Source organism: Hirundo rustica, chromosome Z (genome assembly GCF_015227805.2).
Source record: "Hirundo rustica isolate bHirRus1 chromosome Z, bHirRus1.pri.v3, whole genome shotgun sequence".
In the NCBI taxonomy this organism is placed as follows: Eukaryota; Metazoa; Chordata; class Aves; order Passeriformes; family Hirundinidae; genus Hirundo; species Hirundo rustica.
Genome location: NC_053488.1, coordinates 38160839 through 38180756, shown reverse-complemented (window position 1 = coordinate 38180756; position 19918 = coordinate 38160839). Strand labels below are relative to the sequence as shown.

General features: G+C 39.5%; 1 protein-coding gene across 3 annotated transcripts in view; it reads left to right on the top strand.

Moving 5' to 3' along the window:
* The window catches only part of FRMD3 (FERM domain containing 3), a 150179-nt gene that overhangs the window by 115347 nt on the left and 14914 nt on the right, over positions 1–19918 (top strand). For all 3 annotated transcript variants that reach the window (XM_040090729.2, XM_040090730.2, XM_040090731.2), the window contains 6 exons: positions 6970–7057; positions 8854–8942; positions 11819–11882; positions 12855–12943; positions 16224–16298; positions 16861–16929. In XM_040090729.2, coding sequence (XP_039946663.1) covers positions 6970–7057; positions 8854–8942; positions 11819–11882; positions 12855–12943; positions 16224–16298; positions 16861–16929 — 474 coding nt within the window. The remainder of the gene's footprint in view (positions 1–6969; positions 7058–8853; positions 8943–11818; positions 11883–12854; positions 12944–16223; positions 16299–16860; positions 16930–19918) is intronic.

Below are 19918 nucleotides of genomic sequence, written 5' to 3'. Positions count from 1 at the left end.
TGTACCACAGGGACTTTATCTCCATCCACTGTGTGCAAGGGTTCAGCCTGGGCAGGACCAGCTCGATTAAGCGACCCTTGAGTGCTGACCATCCAGGTGGCCTTTGCTAAGTCCACTTTGCAATTTTTGAAGGTCCCCTGCCAAGCACCTTCAGGGTAGTTTTAAGTGGTCTATTGCACCATTCAACTTTCCTGGCAGCTGGTGCATGATAAGGGACGTGATCTATCCATTCAATGCCATGTTCTCTAGGCCAGTGTTTATAAGGCTGTTCTTGAAATGGGTCCCGTTGTCTGACTCGATTCTCTCAGGGGTGCCATGTCTCCACAAGACCTGCTTTTCTAGGCCTAAGATAGTATTCCAAGCAGTAGCATGAGGCACAGGGTAGGTCTCCAACTATCCAGTGGTTGCTTCCAACATAGTCAGCACATAGCACTTGCCTTGGTGGGTTTGGGGAAGGGTGATGTAGTCAATCTGCCAGGCTTCCCCATACCTGTACTTCAACCATCATCCACCGTACCACAGAGGCTTTACCCGCTTGGCCTGTTTGATTGCAGCGCAGGTCTCACAGTTGTGGATGACCTGTGAGATGCTGTCCATAGTAAGGTCCACCCCTCGGTCACAGGCCATCGGTATGTTGCATCTCTCCCCTGATGACCAGATGCATCATGGGCCCAACGGGCTAGGAATACTTCTCCCTTGTGTTGCCAGTCTAGATCCACCTGTGATACTTTCACTTTGGCAGCTTTGTCCACCTGCTCGTTGTTGTGATGCTCTTCATTAGCCTGACTCTTAGACACATGTGCATCCACATGTTGAACCTTCATGGTCAGCTTCTCTACTCAAGCGGCAATGTCCTGCCAAATCTCAGCAGCCCAGATGGGTTTCCCTCTGCGCTGCCAATTGGCCTTTTTCCAGCGATTCAGCCATCCCCACAGAGCATTAGCGACCATCCACGAGTCAGTGCAGAGATAGAGTCTTGGCCACTTCTCTCGTTCAGCAATATCCAAAGCCAGCTGGATGGCTTTAAGTTCTGCAACCTGACTTGATCCACCTTGTCCCTTGGTAGCTTGTGCAACTCATCGTGTGGGGCTCCATACTGCAGCTTTCCATTTCCGGTTAGCGCCTACAATTCGCCAGGAACCATCAGTGAAGAGGGCATATTGTCTTTCAGTCTCTGGTAGCTCGTTATATGGTGGGGCTTCCTCGGCACGTGTCACTTGCTCCTCCTCTTCTTCAGAAGATAACCCAGAAGTCTCACTTTCAGGCCAGTTAGTTATAATTTCCAGAATCCCAGGGTGATTCGGGTTTCCAATAAGAGCACGCTGTGTGATGAGGGCAATCCATTTGCTCCATGTGGTGTCAGTGGCATGATGCATGGAAGGAACCTTTCCCTTGAACATCCACCCCAGCACCAGTAGTTGGGGTGCCAAAAGCAGCTGCGTTTCAGTGCCAATTACTTCCGAGGCAGCTTGAACTCCTTCATAGGCAGCCAAGATTTCCTTCTCTGTGGGAGTGTAGTTGGCATCGGATCCTCTGTAGCTTCAGCTCCAGAATCCCAGTGGTCGGCCTCGAGTCTCCCCAGGCACCTTCTGCCAAAGGCTCCAGGACAGGCCATTGTTCCCTGCTGCTGAGTGGAGCACGTTCTTCACATCTGGTCCCGTCCTCACTGGGCCAAGGGCTACCGCATGAGCGATCTCCTGCTTGATCTGGGCAAAGGCTTGTTGCTGCTCAGGGCTCCAGTGGAAATCATTCGTCTTGCGGGTGACCAGGTAGAGAGGGCTCACAATCTGGCTGTACTCAGGAATGTGCATCCTCCAGAAACCTATAGCACCTAGGAAAGCTTGTGTCTCCTTGTTGGTAGGTGGAGACATTGCGGTGATCTTGTTGATTACCTCTGTGGGGATCTGGCGACGTCCATATTGCCACTTGACTCCTAGAAACTGGATTTCTTGAGCCGGTCCCTTAACTTTACTTCGCTTAATGGCAAAACCAGCTTTCAGCAGAATCTGGATAATTTTCTCTCCTTTCTTGAAGATTTCCCCTGCTGTGTTCCCCCATACAATGATGTCATCAATGTACTGTAGATGTTCAGGAGCCTCACCCTTTTCCAGTGCAGTCTGGATCAGTCCATGGCAGATGGTGGGGCTGTGTTTCCACCCCTGGGGCAGTCGGTTCCAGGTGTACTGCACACCCGTCCAGGTGAAGGCAAACTGGGCCCTGCAATCTGCTGCCAAAGGAATGGAGAAGAAGGCAATGGCAATTTCAATGGTCGCATACCACTTTGCTGCCTTGGACTCCAGCTCATACTGAAGCTCCAACATGTCTGGCACAGCAGCACTTAGCGGTGGGGTGACTTCATTCAGAGCACGGTAATCCCCCCTCAGTCTCCATTCTCCACTGGACTTATGCACTGGCCATATAGGGCTGTTGAAAGGTGAATGAGCCTTGCTGACCACCCCTTGGCTCTCCAGTTTACGAATCATCTCATGGATAGGAATCACAGAGTCTCTGTCGGCCGATGGTGTACTGTTGCTGTGGCGATTGGTCCCTGTTGTTCTTCAGCTCTCAGCAGTCCCACAGCAGAGGAGTCATCTGAGAGACCAGGCAAGTTATTCAATGGTCTGATGTCTTCTGTCTCTACAGCAGCTATCCCAAAAGCCCAACAATATCCTCTTGGGTCTTTGAAATATCCATTTCTGAGATAGTCTATGCTGAGGATGCATGGGGCCTCTGGGCCAGTCACGATGGGGTGTTTTTGCCACCCATTCCTGGTTAAACTCACTTTGGCCTCCAATACAGTAAGCTGCTGGGACCCTCCTGTCACCCCAGAAATAGAAATGGATTCTGTTCCTACATACCTTGATGGCATCAGGGTACATTGGGCACCAGTGTCAACCAAAGCCGTATATTTTTGTGGGTCAGATGTGCCAGGCCATCAGATCCACACAGTCCAATAGATTCGATTGTCCCTTTCCTCTACCTGGCTAGAGGCAGGGCCCCCCTATTCCTGGTCATTCCTGGTCACGTTGCTCTCTTCCTGTAAATATGTTCCTGAGGTCCCTTCAAGAGGATCAGTCATATCATCCTTCCTATACCGTCTGCAGTTCTGTGCCTGAGAGACTGGAGCAGCGTTGACTCGAGATGAGCTCTTTGTGGTAGGTGTCTCTCTTTTCAGTTCATGTACCCAGGCTGCTAAGGAGGAGGTGGGTTTTCCATCCCACTTCCTCATGTCTTCTCCATGCTCTTGAAGAAGAGACTAGAGGTTACCTCATGGAGTATATCCTCTCTCCTTGACTGGCGGATGCCTGCTCCTAATGGCAGAGAGACATTTACCACATCTCGCCTTGGTTCTGGTGAGATGTGGTAAATTTCTTCCTTAAATTTCTTTTTCAGTTTCTGATGGCCCTCTTCAATCAAACTCTGGACTTGCTCAGCTAGCCTTGTTTCCACGGATGAGACATGGGTACAAAATGGGGCAGTGGCAGTATCCTCGTAAATTCTTAGTTTATTGACCAAGACACCCGCCTTGTCCTCACCTTCCCTCCACTGCAGAGTTGCCAGGTAACGAGAGTACATCTCTGGTCCAAGCCGTGCAAATCTCAACCACATCTGCGATGTGCACTGGACGTCATCTGGGCTTTTAGGAAATCTCTCGTCTTCTGAGAAAATGATCTCCAACACAGCCAATTCCCTCAGGCATCGGATACCTTGTTCCATTGTGCTCCATTTTCCTTGGTGCACCTGAAGGTCTTCTTTACAAAGGCATCTGTCCCTCACACTTGTTAGCAGTCGCCGCCAGAGGCTGAGAGTTTGTTGGGTTCTCCCGATCCCCTGGTCAATGACCACATCCCAGGACAGTGATCCCAGTTGCCTGGCCTCACTTCCATCCAGAATGGTGTCATTGGCTGCAGCGTCCCAGATGCAGAGCAGCCAGGTCAGGATGGACTCGTTTGTCTGGCGGGTGAATTCCCTCCGCAGGTCACTCAGTTCACCCAGGGATAGAGAGCGGGTGATGATCTCTGGCTCTGTCTCTTCTGCTGGGTGCGAAGGTCCTGCCACATCCTCATCAGTCACTATGCGGACTGATTTGCTCTTTGATTTCTTCTTCTGAACAGAGGCAACTGCTACTGGTTTAGGTTGTTCTGCTTCAGTGACAGTTTGTGTGGAGATGCTGATGGCACCTTTGGTTTCTTTCTCCTCTGTGACAGCTTGTGTAGACACGGACATTGTCGCCTTCCTTTTGGCTCCTTTCCCTTCTGTGACAGTCTGCATTGATGCGGTTCCTGTTTCCTCTGTGATAGTTTGTGTAGACACGGATGCCGTTGTTTTGTATTTGTTTCTTTTTCCCTCTTCCTCAAGGAGATGCTGCACCACCCCCATGTAGTGTTTGATTTCTAAGCATGGTGCAGGCGTGCAGAGAAGACAAAGCAGAACTAACAACAATATTATGCTGTGCTTGGCACCCAGAGAGAACTCAGTATTTTCGAAAACGGCTGTGCCAGGCCTGAAAGGCTGTAAAAAATAATTTTTTACCATTCCCCACAGGGGCTGGGTGCAATTGTTGAGGCCCCAGATGTAGCATCCTGGACCGAGATAAGAAAACAAAATTGAATATATATTCTGAATGACGTTCATTGCCTCGGAGGCTATCATAGAATAGACATAATGGACTAATAAAGCAATTTTGGTACCATACCCTGGTCTACACATGAGCATTAAGATTGGCAGATACTGCCCCATGTACGGGAAAATGTAGAGAGCTAGATATAGGACATACATGAGCATGTTGAGCATCATAGCGAACAATTTTTTTTATTATTTTTTTCTTCTTTTTCTTTTTCTTTTTTTTCCTTTTTTTTTTTTTTTTTTCTTATTTTTTTTTCCTCAATACAAATTTGGAATTCTGACTTTTCTCAGTACCTCGTGCCCCGTGTTGGGCATCAAAAATATGTGCTGGCTTGAAGGCAAAACCAGCAAGAAACTCCAAGTCAGAAAAACAATTTAATAAGAAAGAAAAAAAGGTAAAATAAAATAAAACAAATTCAATAGTACAAAAGATCACTGACAGAGTCAAAATACAATCTAAAATCGTGGTGGTAGCAGTCCAGATGAAGTGGTCTTGTTGAAGCAGTGTTCCTGCAGAAAGGTCTGGCAGCTCTTGTCCTCTGGGAATCCAGTGGGTAAGGCTGCCTGTGCTGTCCCAAATCCCAGATTATATCCAGGTGGGAATGCTTGGCTCCTCCCCCTGGGCAGAGCATCTCACAATGGGCTGATATAATTTTATCAGTCATGTATTGAGTCCTTGATTGCCCATTAAACAGAGATAGCTCCTGGAGGGAGTTATCTATGAGTCATGCAGCAGGGCATTGATGGGCCATTAACAGAAGATAGTCTGGAGGGAGGGGGCAAGGGAAACACGGCCCGACCTAGTTTCAATAGCTCATGTAGATGGTGATAGAATACATACTTTGTATGTACATTGTAGAATACATTGTAGCCTAGGACACTGTGTAAATACACATTTGTAATTTTTGGTGTTCCCCTTAACACATGCTCTTCCCCACTGGCGAATAGTGAGAAAGAGACCAAAACATCAAAGAGAAAGAAAGCCACTTCTTCTCTAATATATATATGTTTAATTTAGAAGTAAAACATCCACAAAAATGTGGTCTAAAATAAAGTGAAGATTGTATAGTGTCAAACAAATACTGAAGAAGCCCAAGAAATATCATGGGGTTCACTAGGAGATGATAAACAGGAAGTAAAAATGATGAGTTTTAAAAATTTGTAACAGAAATGGTTATTGACACTTACATTGCCACAGGTCATCATCCTGTTACGTTCCAAATAGGATTTGATGTCCACAAGCATGCTAGATGTTGTTTTAATTGTTAAACTGAACTTTGGGCAGATACTGGATATCATATGTCAATGCTTGTTGGTTTCTACCTGGTCGGGAATAACAGGCTTTGAGGGAAATTATGCTACAGCAATACACAGTGAAGTATTACATGTCAATTCCTATGTACAATTGGTCACAATGTGAGGCTGGACTTACAAAAAATTCAGGTGTATAATAATATGACTATTGTTATGCTCCTTGAAAAATTTTTATGGCTCTTTTTTTTAAAATTTTGTTTTAAATAATTTGTATAGTAAGTATTTATGAGGTCTGGCTTTTTAAAGGTCCTAGGCGCTGTTCATTATCATAAAATTTTATTATTTATCAAAATCACGTGCTCTAGTAACACAGATATAGAAGTTGAATAATGCTTGAAACAGTTCACTTTCAAATAGGCATGGTAAATCTGTGTTAGAGCTTATTATAATTGCAATAGCTACCAAAAATCAGATCAAGCTTACTCTAGACCCTAAGCCTTCATGCCACATTTTGGGCTTTAGTGTATATTCACTGTTGATTGTAGACACCCTAAAAATAGGGCTGTCTAAATGGAAATGCTGACAAATTCTGAGCTATCATGTTGGTAGCAGGCTCTTCTATAATTAGGCATACATCTGAGTAGGCAGTGTAATATGATTGCCGTGTTTATAACTGGCACTGGAAGGAATGTTTGTTCATCTGCACAAGCCTTTTAAATGGGATGGGGAGCAAGAGTTTGTGGAAAGAAGATGCTGAGGTTTGTTTCATATTCAGGCTGATGTGAGGGTATATCAAAAAAGCAAGCAATACTTATAGAATATTAGATCGTTCTGATTAGTTGTTATTATTTCAGAATTTATTTAAAAAAGATCAGAATTTACCTGAAAACATCAGGCACTGTACAGTTCAGCAGAAGAAGATACGTGAAAATTTTTCAATCTTTTTATTACAAACAAAATATGATTGAAATAGTTTCAATGTTAGTAAAAACTTTCCTTTGTCTTTAGGAATTTAAACTCTCCAATGAAAAAGTCTTTTTCTCCTATTTCTTCTTGCTGTCAGACTCTCAGTTTCTTCTGTAATTTCAGAGGTCAGAGCCCAGCTGTTGCTGAATTTAACTTGCTTCTTAAAGCAAATTCTTTGGAAACTTATGGTGTTGATCCTCATCCATGCAAGGTAACAGCTCCTTTTACTAACTTTTAATAAAGGTTCTTTTTTACTAACATTTAGTTAAAAGCCAGTAATGGAATTGATTTAGCCCTGTTTTTTATCAAGCACAAATAGGGAGCAATTTCTAAAAAAACCTGCCCTGGAACTACAAATTATGTGCAAGTCTTGGAAGAACACTGGTTGACATTCCTGTATCAGTCACAAATAGGGTCTCCTCAGACAAAGCAGAAGAACATCACAGGAGAATCTAGGAGATTGCAATGGCATAAGCTCTTATTATAGTTCATAATTTCTTTGCATTTAGTGCAAAGGTTTCTTTTAATTACTTCAAGCAAGATTTTTTTTTTTGTTTGCCAAATTTTCAGGATTTACCATTGTTTTGACAAGAAGATGCAACACATTGATAGTCCATGGCAGATCAGTTTTTTAAACACCACCAAAATATGTAATCTTAGGAAGAACAATATATAAAAGGAGAAGAACCCACTTCTCATTCCCACTTCCCACTTTGTTATTTTGTGGTCCTCTATAAGAAGGTGATCTTAATTACCAGTTCTGATTATATTGTATGCATGCATTTTTAATTACTTAGTTGTATCTGCATAATCTGCACTGTTTATTTTTAGAGTGACTTGGTTTGTGTTTTAACTGCTGCTTTTGCTTTGCCTCGTATACTATCTCTTCTGTAGTACTCTTTAGTTAGCTGTTTTGGTGGTGAGCATCCTTAAGCAGTCAGCTCTAACACAAAATTGTGTGAAATTTTTTATATACTTTGTGAGGAATGGTGCTCCTGTGTGAAAGACAGGGTCTGGTTCAGAGCTTAGTAAAGTCAGTGATGAAGAAAGAAGAAAACTTTGAAGCTATACTGCAGATTTTCAAAAGTCATCCCATAAACTGGGGCATAACTGGCTCGGAATTACTTCTTTACCTATGTGGTGGGGCTTGTAGTGCAGAGGACAATTAAAGGTTCATCACCCATGTCTAAGTAAAATTTGCCTGTCTTTTGGAAGTGAACTGCAAAGCAAGGTTCTTTGCTGGGTCCTTATGACATGCTCCTTTCATACATACTGTGGCTGCTGCTCCAGAACCATCTCGGTTTCTGTTCCCCTTTACTTTATTGGTAAAATATAAGGCATAATAAAGTGGATTATCTTTAGCAAGATGAGGATATGGAACTTGGGATGGAGAGAAAATCCAGTTAATATAAAATTAATCTCAATCATTAATCAAAATTATAAACCAGAACTTTTATTCTGGAGTGGAGTTATATTTTAAAACTTTTCTTTTCTATTTGAAAAGCAAGTACCACTATTGCTTCTGGTTTGTACTGAAGAGTACATGAGTACAAACCAGAAGCCTATAATTAGTAAATGCTGTCTGTCAGCAGTATTTCCAACATGACAACTTGCAGAGGAACAATGTATTGTGAAATCTTAAAAAACATGAGTGTTGAAGCAGACATGAATCCCCTGTTTGTAGTTAGTCCTCCTTTTAAGAATGGGACACACACCGAAGTACGTTTTCAATATATTTGGTAAGTCTACCTAAGGAGTCCCTCTTGTCGTCAGCTACAAGTAGATGGAAACAAAGCATAAGATATTGTTACTCAAATGCCTAGAAATAAATGAGGTCTTTATTTCCAAGGGCAACCCTTTCCTTTAGAAGTGTACATTCTGAAGGCAAAATTTATTTTGAAGAGGAAAACAAAATAGAGGTAATCTAGAATGGAGTAATAATTTATGCTATCCATAAGAAATACTCACTAGATGAGGGCTAAGTTATGTTTATTTTTCTCTTTCCAGGACTCATTTGGGACAACTACATTTTTAGGATTCACAGCTGCAGGATTTGTAGTTTTCCAGGGGAATAAAAGAATTCATTTATTAAAATGGTAAGCATATTATGTAAGAATATTTTAATAAATAAGCATGACTTCTCTTCCTACCATCTTCACCTTCATTTGTTGTCTTTAAGGAAAACCATGTGAATATTACATCTCCTGCCCCATCATGTTTCTGTTTTAAAGGATTTTCGATAACAACTACAACAATAATAACAACAACAACGATTTGGTATCATTCAGCTCCCAGTGAACAGTGTACATTAGTCAACATAATTTACAAATGCTAAAACTGAGTAAGTTGAGGTTTATTGGCAGAGACATCTGGAATACTTAACAAGAGTCCACCTTAACTTTTATTGCACTCTTGGAAATACTGTTATTTCCTCATTTAATTACCCTCAATTTGAAAACAATAAAAGAACTTACTTGGTAAGCAGAGGAGGCAGGGGTGAGAATGCCTTTGAATTTTTGGGTTTTTAGTCTCTTTTTTTAAGAAAAGGGCACTTATGCAGTTGTCCTTTTTTTGCCTGGTTTTGCTTTTATTTGAAATCCTGGACTTAATCTGTTAGCTTCAGTCAGCTACATTTGAGGAGGAGGTAAAACTGGGCTTCTGCAGATGATGCTAAGACCTGGCCTCTCCCTCAGCAGTGTGGTGCAAGACATGCTTAGACACTGATAATCTCATTTCAGCCCTGCTGCTACATGCATGCTAACAGTTACTTAGGTGTGACTCTTCCCCCTCTGAGCTCTTAGCCTGCTTGTAGGATCAAGAAGGGCAGGTGAAAAAAAGGTGAAGCTGGGCTCCTTGCTGCATATCTCTAGAAACATCCTGAGTGCTGAATAAACTGAAATCCTCAGACGTTTAACATCAGTGTAGACCTGTCTGTACAACTGAGTTCCTTAAGGAACTCTGGGGACATGCCTATCAAAAGCCATCCATTTGCAATCCTGCTATAGTTTCCCCAGGGTTAATTGCAGGTAGCTGTGGTCACAGTACTTCAGTGGTTTGTGGTTTTGGCACAAAGAAAATATAAGAGTAATGTCAGTCTATGCCACACCGAGGAGACAGTAGCACTTGCCAAGCGTGTATCCGCCATACTGGAGGAAATGAATCTTACAACATTAATCCACTAACGTGTCCTCTTGGCCATCTAGGCATATTTATTAAGTGCATTAAAAAGTAAACTAGATACAAAATAAAGCAATGATAGAGGAAAAGCCAATAAATTGTCTTGGTGTTACAGTGGAGGCTGAAAGGTCATTCTGGTGAGCTTTATCTGAACATTATGTACTGCTTCTTCCATTTCAGAGGCCTAGAGGTAAGTGCTAGTAGCTTGTCTTGGTTTTGAAAGACAGTTGTCTGCCAAGGAAAGCTAGAGCTTCCCTTGGAATGAAGAATGTAACCCCCTTTTCCTCCAAATTATTATAATTTTGCAATTACAGGCTTTCGGGAAAAGATATAGGAATCGGAGAAGTGGTTCTTTATTAGGAATATTAAAAATGAAAGAAAATGAAAACGTAGTAGTACAAAAAACAAGCAAGCAAGCAAAAATCCTGGAAAAACCCTGACAGAGTCAGGGGTATGACCTTGGGACCCTGTTGGTCAGGGTGTTGGAAACACCCCAAATAACTCCTCCTGGAGTAGCAGATGTGGTTCTGTGGAGTAGAGATGGTCCTGTAGAAAGTCCAGTGGTGACGAGATGGGTCCAGTCTTCCTCCGGGAATTCAGTGGAAAAAAACCAGATAACGGGAGGTCTTCAGTCCCAGTTTTACCTAGCTAGGAACAGGTGGCTCCTCCGTCACTGGGTGGAGCATCTCACAATGGGATGATGGAATGTGTCATGTCATTGGTGGGCCCTAATGGCCCATTATCAGAAGCTGTCCCCCTGGAGGATGGAGGGGTGGTGAAAGAGATAAGAAACACTGCCCTACCTGATTTTAATGGCTGGGCCATTATCAGAAGCTATCATCCTCCTTCCCCCAGGAGTTACACGAGATAATGAAAAAACAGCTTTCAACAAATGAAATAGAAAACAAATTTTTAGGTTACATAACCCAAGACATAGCTGGAACTAATTTTAGCTGAAATCTGCACCACACAATAAAACCCCAAATTCGTATTTGAGATTTTCTTTTCAAAAGCCATGATTTTTGTGTTCCTCATGTAAAAGGAAAGCTCTTGTTTTAAAATTTCAGGTACAGCATTGTCCTTGCTTCCAAGATTATTCCTGTTTCAACTCTGACATCCAAAACTCTTAGGGAAATTTATGAAAAACAACAGTGTCTCCATTTTAACTCTTGTAATGGCAAAATTTCCATTACAATTTGAACAGAGACATGACATTGTCTTTTTATGCTGCACTGTTATTCCATATGTAGATTGAGAACTCAACCTTGATTAAATTTTGATATTTTTTGCAACTCAAAAAGCCCCTCTATAACAAGTGCCGTCAAACATTTTTTGTTGTGTTCTGTAATAAATAGTTGGTTACTAAGACATGATATGAAGCCTCAGAGAAATAAGTATAGAGAAAAGAACATTGTCTTTCCCTCAATTTTATTACAGTAGATATTGTAAGATTTTAAGATGTAAGAGGAATTACATACTGTGCCATAAATACAATATAAATATATGCTTCTTTCTACCTTGAACTTCCTCTTCACTTTCAAAGAGACAAAGTTAATTCTTTAAAGGTACATAAGGAGGAAAAAGAAATACTCTGGGCTTATGTTCTCTAAAAAAAATTAAACTTTTAATAAATTTATCCTAAAGCTTGTAAGGCCTGTTGAGGGATTTTGTCATTTGAGAGCCTGCTTGACTTGGGTAATCAGCAAAACTTACATGCTAGTTTTCTTATTTATTTATTTATTTATTTGTTTGTTTGTTTGTTTAGCTATACCTAAATATTTTTTTCTTTTTCTAGGTGTGATGTCTATAAACTGAAATTTGAAGGGAAGACATTTTATGTGTTTGGAGCTCAGAAAGAGGTTATGTTTAATATTTTACAGAACTTCTATATTTGATTAAGATTGTATAAGACATAATATTTTTTAACTAAACAAACTTCTTAATTATCAATAATTGTATTTAATATTGTAACTAAAATATAGAGTATTAATGAATGTGAGTAATTTTTGAAAAAAGGGTCTAATTTGCAAAGGGTTGAGATCTTTCTCACTTAATATTTAGGCTGTGTTAGGTGGATTGTTCATGGTTTTGGATGCCTTTGAAGTCAAGCTTTAATTTATTTTAAAGTGCTAAAGCTTGCCCACTCTAAAGTATAGAAGATGTCTGTATATGATTGCAAATTCAATTACGCATTGATACTTGGATCAATGTGAGGTATTTTTTTGATAATTACAATCCCATCCTCAAACCTTGGTGAGCTGAAAAAGTTAGAGTATGTATCATGGCATTAGAAGTCCTATCAGTGGGCTCTTGTCATTAAAGTCCTAGACATTTTTGCCTACAGCATGTTATAATCAGTTCTTTCCCTAGATCAGTGATATAGTCTACGGTTATGATTTTGTATGGGGGTGAGGTAAGAAAATGAAGGAAGGTAATAATGCCAGAGGTATCAGGACTGCTCATGTTGTTGCAAGGAGATTCTGACATCAAATATTAGGGAGGGGTGAGTGGTAAGTAGAGCAGCAACTTGTGATATAGAATATTGAACATAGAGATTTCCCTCAATTCTGACAAGTTGTATAGTTGTTTTAAAAGCCACTTGTACATATGCCCTTCCATGCCGCCTCCAAGCAACTCTTTTTGTTTCTGGGCAGTTTAAATATCAGCTATGTATGGATTGTGCATCTGTGGGTGAACCAGAGATTTACACTATGTAGGAAAACTTGGTCTTCAGTGTATCTGGTTAAAGGTGATGCCATTAGGTACAGCTACTTCAATAGCTGAGAATCCAACATTTTCACTTTCATTTGCTTTCTTTTCCTTGCACTTAGAAAAAGGCTGTGCTATCATTCCATACCTCTACACCAGCAGCCTGCAAGCATCTTTGGAAGTGTGGGGTGGAGAACCAGGCTTTTTACAAGTATGTACACCTGAAGTCATTATCCATATGAAAAGTAAAAAAAAAAAAAAAAAAAAAAAAAAAAAAAAAAAAAAAAAAATATGTGAGTGGAAGATTTTTCATTGTGAAATGTTCCATTTAACTAACAGAAGGCAAAATGCAAACAGAAAATATGCAAGTTAATGGGGAATATTATTTCACTTCAAGCGAGTATTAGAATTTGTTTAGAATCTAAATGAGACAGGAGGGTTTTGGCTCCAGCACAATGCTTTTTCTGCTCAGTAGTGAGATATTGGATGGATCGACTACCGCACTCGTATCTGGGAACATAGCTGTAATCTTAGCCCTGGTATGGAACATCTAGAGAATGGAGGAAAAAGTCTATTATGCTTGATTCTCTATATTCTTCTGCTGGGAAATAATTGTTATTCCACTTGAAATCCAAGGCTTAGTAAGAATTGATTGAAAAAGAAACAGTTCTCTTTAATGATTTAAGAAAAGAAAACGTTCTTACATATATTTTGAAAGATAACCTGGTCTTGTGATACATAAAAAAATCTGTAAAGTGGCCAAAAGAAAAAAAAGTGATATCTACTACCCTATTCCATGAAAGAGAATCTAATAATAATTCCTCATTATAAACCCCTCTGCGTTCTCTCTGCCCTCCATTGACTTTGTTAGATCCGTTTATTGATGCTTCCCTCTAGGCATGTATCTCTTATTCATGCTACTTAGTGTTTCCTTACAGCCTCTCACATATTTTATAAATATTACTGTTTCTGTTTTGGCACACAGCCACAACAGGGAGCTGCTGTAAGGGTAAATGAAAATGAAGTAGGACAAATGTGTCTTCTAACCTGGATGTTAATGACCTGTTTTAACTCGTAGCAGTGTCTGTCTTTAGTTTCAACAGTGATACAATAGTATATAATCTATCCAACTGATATTTGCAATTGGATAAAAAAAGAAACAGGAAGTAGGAGCTGGCACGATGCATTTGTTAATTATCTATGTCAATGTCTACTGTTCTTGAGACTATATCAAGCCTACATATAGTCTAAAAATAAAGACTGATTTGAAGCTTATCCGGAAGCATTTTCTATTAGAAGTAGACTTAAGTAGGAACATACTGCATGGTGTTAGAGCAGTTTTATTTTATGGTACAAGAAATAAGTAGGGAATAGGAGATGATTTCCACCTAAAGAAGAGAAATTAATTTGAGTAGAAATTAGCTCAATGTAAAAATTGTCTCACAGAAACTCACAGGAATATCACCTCTCTGCTCTTGCTGGTAAATGGCTGTAATATTAACTATTTGGGGTTTGTGACCAAAACCCAAATAGTTACTATTACAGCCATTGGTCACAAATACATAGTTCAGGGGATTTGATCCTGGCTAGATGCCAGATGCCTGCTCTTTGACTCCCTCTGCTCACCAGGTAAAGAGGAAAAAGTGTGATAAAATAGCTTATAGCTTTGGATAAAGACAGAAAGATTGCTTACCAATTACTGTCACAGGAAAAACAGACTTGACTTTCTTTTAACCTTTTCACTCCATTTCAAATTGTCAAAAGAGGCAAAACTAAAACCACCCTTCCCCTGTTTCATTACAGGATCAACTTTACTCCTTTGTTTCTGACTTCTCTATGGTCCTCCTTGCTCTGAGCAGCTCAGGGAAATGGGGAATGGGGATTGCCGTTCCTTCCTGCTTCCCCTTCCTTCTTACAATCTTCCTCTACTCCAATCTCCTTCATGAACTCCTCAAGCATGGGTCCTTCCCATGGGCTTGCAGTCCTTCAGGATATACCTGCTGCATCTCGTGTTTCTCTCCATGGGCCACAATGCCTGCCTGGAGTCAGCTTATGTGTGAGCTCCCCCTGGGCTGCAGCATCCTTCAGAGCACGTTGGCCTGCTGTAGGGTCTTCCATGGGCTGCAGTGAGGAGGTCTGCTCTGTATTTGGCTGCAGTGGGACAGCCTCCTTCCCTACAGTTTCCTCCATTGACTTCAGGGTAGAATCTGCTCCGGCACCTTGATCATCTCCCCCCGCCCACCTCATTCTTTTCTGACCTTGATGTGTTCAATGCCCTTTCTCTCATCTATTTTCCTTCTTTTCAAATTACGTAATGGAGTGGAATTATTACCTAACAATGATTGCTTAAAGTTTTGCCCAACTGTTTCAGTTTTGGTGGGTCTTTGAAGAGGACTTTAATAAAATGAAGATTGTTAATGTTACTCAATGGATAGGGATGTGAACAATAGATTGAATAATTGTAATGTTTAATATGCAGAGTGCAGAAGAGTAACAATAATCCTTCAAACATGAAATTGAAGCCAAAACTATAAGTAAAGCCTTAAGACAGTAGTTTTCACACATTTCAGAGAAATAGAGTTACTTGGCAGCAAAAATCCCCCCTTTTTTTTTAAGTTCTGTATAATACCAACAAGATATCCTAATAAGATTAAAGCAGACATAGATTGTGTAAATCATGGCAATGACACTTTGCCTTAATTAAATTTTGTCCTCTCCTCTAGCTAGGGGAGTTTGAGACTTGTAATTTAAGGTAAGGTCATGATCACATGACATGTTTTGAAAAACAGAGCTTTAGTCCTGTCTTGATGCAGGTTCAGGGGTCCCTGTTGCAATTATTCAAGCAGATATTAATCATGGAAAGTTGTTTACTAGGGTCTGGGAATGAGAGACTCAGTACAAAATCAATTTGCCATTTTTCAAGAGATCATCAGGGAAATGGCATGTGTGAGGTATTCTTCCATGGTCTTTGTTATAAAAGACTGTGCTAAAAGGTTGCGGTGTACTTGGTGGTTACAGAGAAGCAGTAGGGTATGATGTAGCCTCATAAGAGGTTGACTGAATAGAAGTATTGGAAAAGTACCTACTTTGGGAGACAAGTTGTTGTCTTTATTATTTCTTTGTTTTCCTAATGGAAAAGCAGAAATAGCTATATTTTCACATAAACAAGGTGGTTAGGAGACATGTCCAGAGGCTTTTGGTATACCATGGCATCCTAGAAATGAAAATTCATAGAGAGGCAGCAAGCATCTGCATTTAATTTTCTTGTTTTCATGACAATCACTTGTTCCATGTTCAGTCATTCTATGCTGTCTGAATGATTTTATGTGTGCTTCATAGACTAGCTTGTATAAAGGCCTTAAAAAAGTTGAGAAGCTCATTTTTTGAATATTATTTTATGGTATAAAAATAATAAAACTTGTAGTTTGGCTTGTTCATTTTTGCTTATCATGTCCTTGAAAAGGTGACAGCCTCTATTATTTTTCTTCAAGGTACGCAAAGTCCAGTCAGATCAAGACAATGTCCAGCAGCAAGATATTTTTTAAAGGCAGTAGATTTCGATATAGGTGGGTCTTTGCTCTTTCTTATTCATGGTAAATAATTTCAGGAACTAATAAAATGTTGGTAATTACTCATGGCAAATTCGGAGCTCTTCCTGCTGGAGGGTCTGTTCATGCCTAGCTGCTGTTGAGATTTGAAAGTCTTTCTATTGTCTTTTCTAGTGTCACTCAAAAAATAACCAGGATTTTTCACATGGACAATTCTGTCAAGAGTAATTCCACAGCAGGTGGCTCCACTTTTGGTGCAGCTTCTGTAAAAACAGAGATGTGTGGCCAGTGCAGAGATTTTATATCCCCTGCAGCTGGGCAGCTCTGAACCAAGTGCGAGATAAAGAGACAGTCCAGTTCCACACTGGGTGCTCTACTACAAAGGGTTGTTTTCCTTTGGTAGCTTTGTAGGCAAGTAGTCAGCACAATTTTATTCTGGGACATTATGTATGCACTTTATTGCAATTTTTTTCCCTTTCTTTTAAAATTTTGTTTAATGTAACTTAATTGTTCACATTTATGTAGTTCCTGGCATGTATCTTAGTATTTACTCAAATATTCATTTCATCTTTTAATGCAGTGGAAAAGTAGCCAAAGAGGTTGTGGAGGCAAGCTCTAAAATCCAGAGGGAACCTCCTGAAGTTCACAGGTATGTCTTGACACAGTATTAAAGTTTAAGGACTAGGGAAGATTACTGTTCTCTACAGAAATATTATCCTTCCTTTACTATCAGGTGCAATCAATGGCTGTCATTCTGAGCTTCCACAATTATGCATGCAAGCCTGAGGAAATATATGTCTCACAATGCTACAAAATTCTGACAAATGTCTCCTATAAAGGAGAACATAACCTGTGCTGCTTTGAAGCTGAGTTTAACTAATCAGTCAGAATAATAACTTATATTATTTTTTGTGTTATGGCATAATCTGTTATTATATGATCCTGACAGAAAAGTACATTCTGATTTCATTTCTGGATTTTGTTTGATTTTCATAGTTCTTGGTTTGTATATGTTTATGGATACCTTTAAAAGTACACTTCATAGTTTTTCCATAATGCAGTCAGATTAAAAAGCATGAAGTTCATTCAGTAAAGAAAAAAAAATACTAGAGAATCCTCTTTTTTTAAGGAAAATTTGGCTTGTAAGAAATAGGCTGCTAGATTTTGCAAGTAAACTAATGCTTTCAGGTCCTTATCAGTAACTGTAATGGCAGTAGAAATTCCTAAGAACCTGATTAAAGCGCTTCAGAAAAGAAAGAGGCCATCAGGGAAAACTATTTGAAACTTTTTTAAAAAACAGTTTACTTAACATCCTGGACATTCTGCAGCCATATTCCTATTTTGTTGAGATGTCATGGTTGAGGGGAATATGCTTTATTTATTTTTTGTTGAATACCGATATTCTGTCTATATTTGAGATAAAAGTGGATTGTCTTTATTAAAAAATGGGAATATATTTGCAGTAAATATTTACAATATGTTGTCCAGCCCTACTACGTAATTAATAGTTAAGTCATGCAGGCATACTTTCAAACATGTTTTTCCAGATTGCATTTTAAAATGGGGTAAGTGAAGGTGTGGAATGTGCTAAATGATAATACAGAAGGTGGAATATAGATGCATCATTGAGGCAGTGTAAAATACTTGGGCACACAAACGTATTTGAGATGAGAATAGTTGCTCGCTTTAGGAAATTAGCTTATTCCTCCTTTCCAAGAGGTTTCTTTTTTCCAGGATAAGAAAAGATTTTCATACATTTATTTTTTATTTTATATTTTGCTTTTCTTTGATTTCTTTACTTAGAAGTATTTCAAACATATAATTTGAAACTTAGTGTTAAATTATAAAGGAATTATAATTATATAAAATTATAAGGAAACAGATCAGAGAGCAAATAAGCTTATAAAGCAACATTGTATAGATTTAACACCCATAAATATTGATACATATATTTTATCATTAACCTTGTTACAAAGCTTGCATTTATAATATTATGAAAGCTCAAAGTTCAGTTTCTTAGAAAAACAGGAATATAATGATTTCAGGTGCTTTTATAGCTCAGGTTGTGCAGTGGGAGACAGAGGTAGCTGATCCTTCTAAAAGCACAAGCAGGCAAAATGTATAGAAAATTTTCAGCTCAAAAAAAGAGGCATGTTTTAAAAAAAGTTACTCTGTGAAAGAGGATTTGGGGATAGGAAATGATGGCTTTTCAGAAGGACAACGTTCAGAAAAAAAGTATTTGATTGAAGGTAAACATATATCTATATATTTATGTAAAGTGCCCTCACCCTCAAAGTCAATTCAGTTTTACCATGGCTGCATTAAGAAAGAAACATGCAGTTGAGAGGAGGTTACTTCTCAGTATTTTTGTCTTTGGATATTACACTTAAAGCACTGCATACTGAAAATCTGATGGAGAGTGTAGTCATACAAGATTAATGCAGTGGCAAGTTCTTCTGACAGACACAAAACGAATGATTTAATATTTGCTTCCAGGGCATTACTGAAGGAGGCATATTTGTAAATAAGTATGGAGCAGAAGCCTATGGGTGTTCTCATGCACAAATTGTATTTTGGGTGTTGCTTGAGAGCTTTTTACAACAAGCACAAATGTTCAGGGATTGCATAAAAAGCCTACGGATTTACCATTGCGTTGGAGTGACTATAATTATAATAATCTGAGTGAATACCTTCTGTGGATAGTGAAAATTTAAACTAAATAGTTATCAGAGAGTGTTCAGAGAATGCAAATGAGGATATAGATCTCTTGGTCATGTGCAATTGAGCAAGAAAGCTTGTTTATTCCCACAGAATATTTACTGACAGGTAGTGCAGGTTAAGAGTAGGACACTCATGTCCCAAGTTTACCTAAACTTTCAGCAATATGCAGTTCCATCTTCTGACTTGCAATAGGTTCTTTGTTCAGTTTGTTTATGTGGAACTTTAAGTTGAGCCTTTTGTGTGCAATTGAAATGCATTTTGTGAAACTTCAGTACTGTATCAATATATCATTTGAAGTCAAGTAGAATACTCTTCTATTTCATCTTTGCTTTTGTCAAAGAAAGTATTTTATAGTATAATAGTTAAGATTTACTGCAGGACTCTTGCTTCAGGTCTATATCATGTAAATTCTAGATAACATATTCAAAAAAGCCATTTTATATTCTTAGTAATGTATTTTTAGGCTAATAAGCACCATGATTGAAGAAAATCAGCAACATTCCTGAAACTTTCCAGAGCATATTCAACACCTGCTACCAGGAAAACCTTTTACAGTGAAGTAAGGCAAGAAAGAGAACCAGCCTGAGTGCAGGGAGGAATAGTGGAGAGGTGGCATCTGGGGTGCGTGGGCATGAGTGAGAGCACTCTGTATCTGTAAACCACAGGGGGGATGCAGTTGTTCCTGCTTTAGCCTTTGATCCTCAGTACTCAAACTGTAAAAAATCCTTTATCCAGTTCTGGAGACAGTGGAACAACTTTCTCCTTCCTTGAATCCAAATGCTAATGTTTGCTGTGCACTGTGGAGAGGAGCAGCACACTGCCTAAGACAAAAGGAAGTCAGGCAGTGTAAAGGAAGTAAATCAGCACAAAACCTCTCTCACACTTCAGATGTTGAAATGTTTACATCTGTGGAGGGT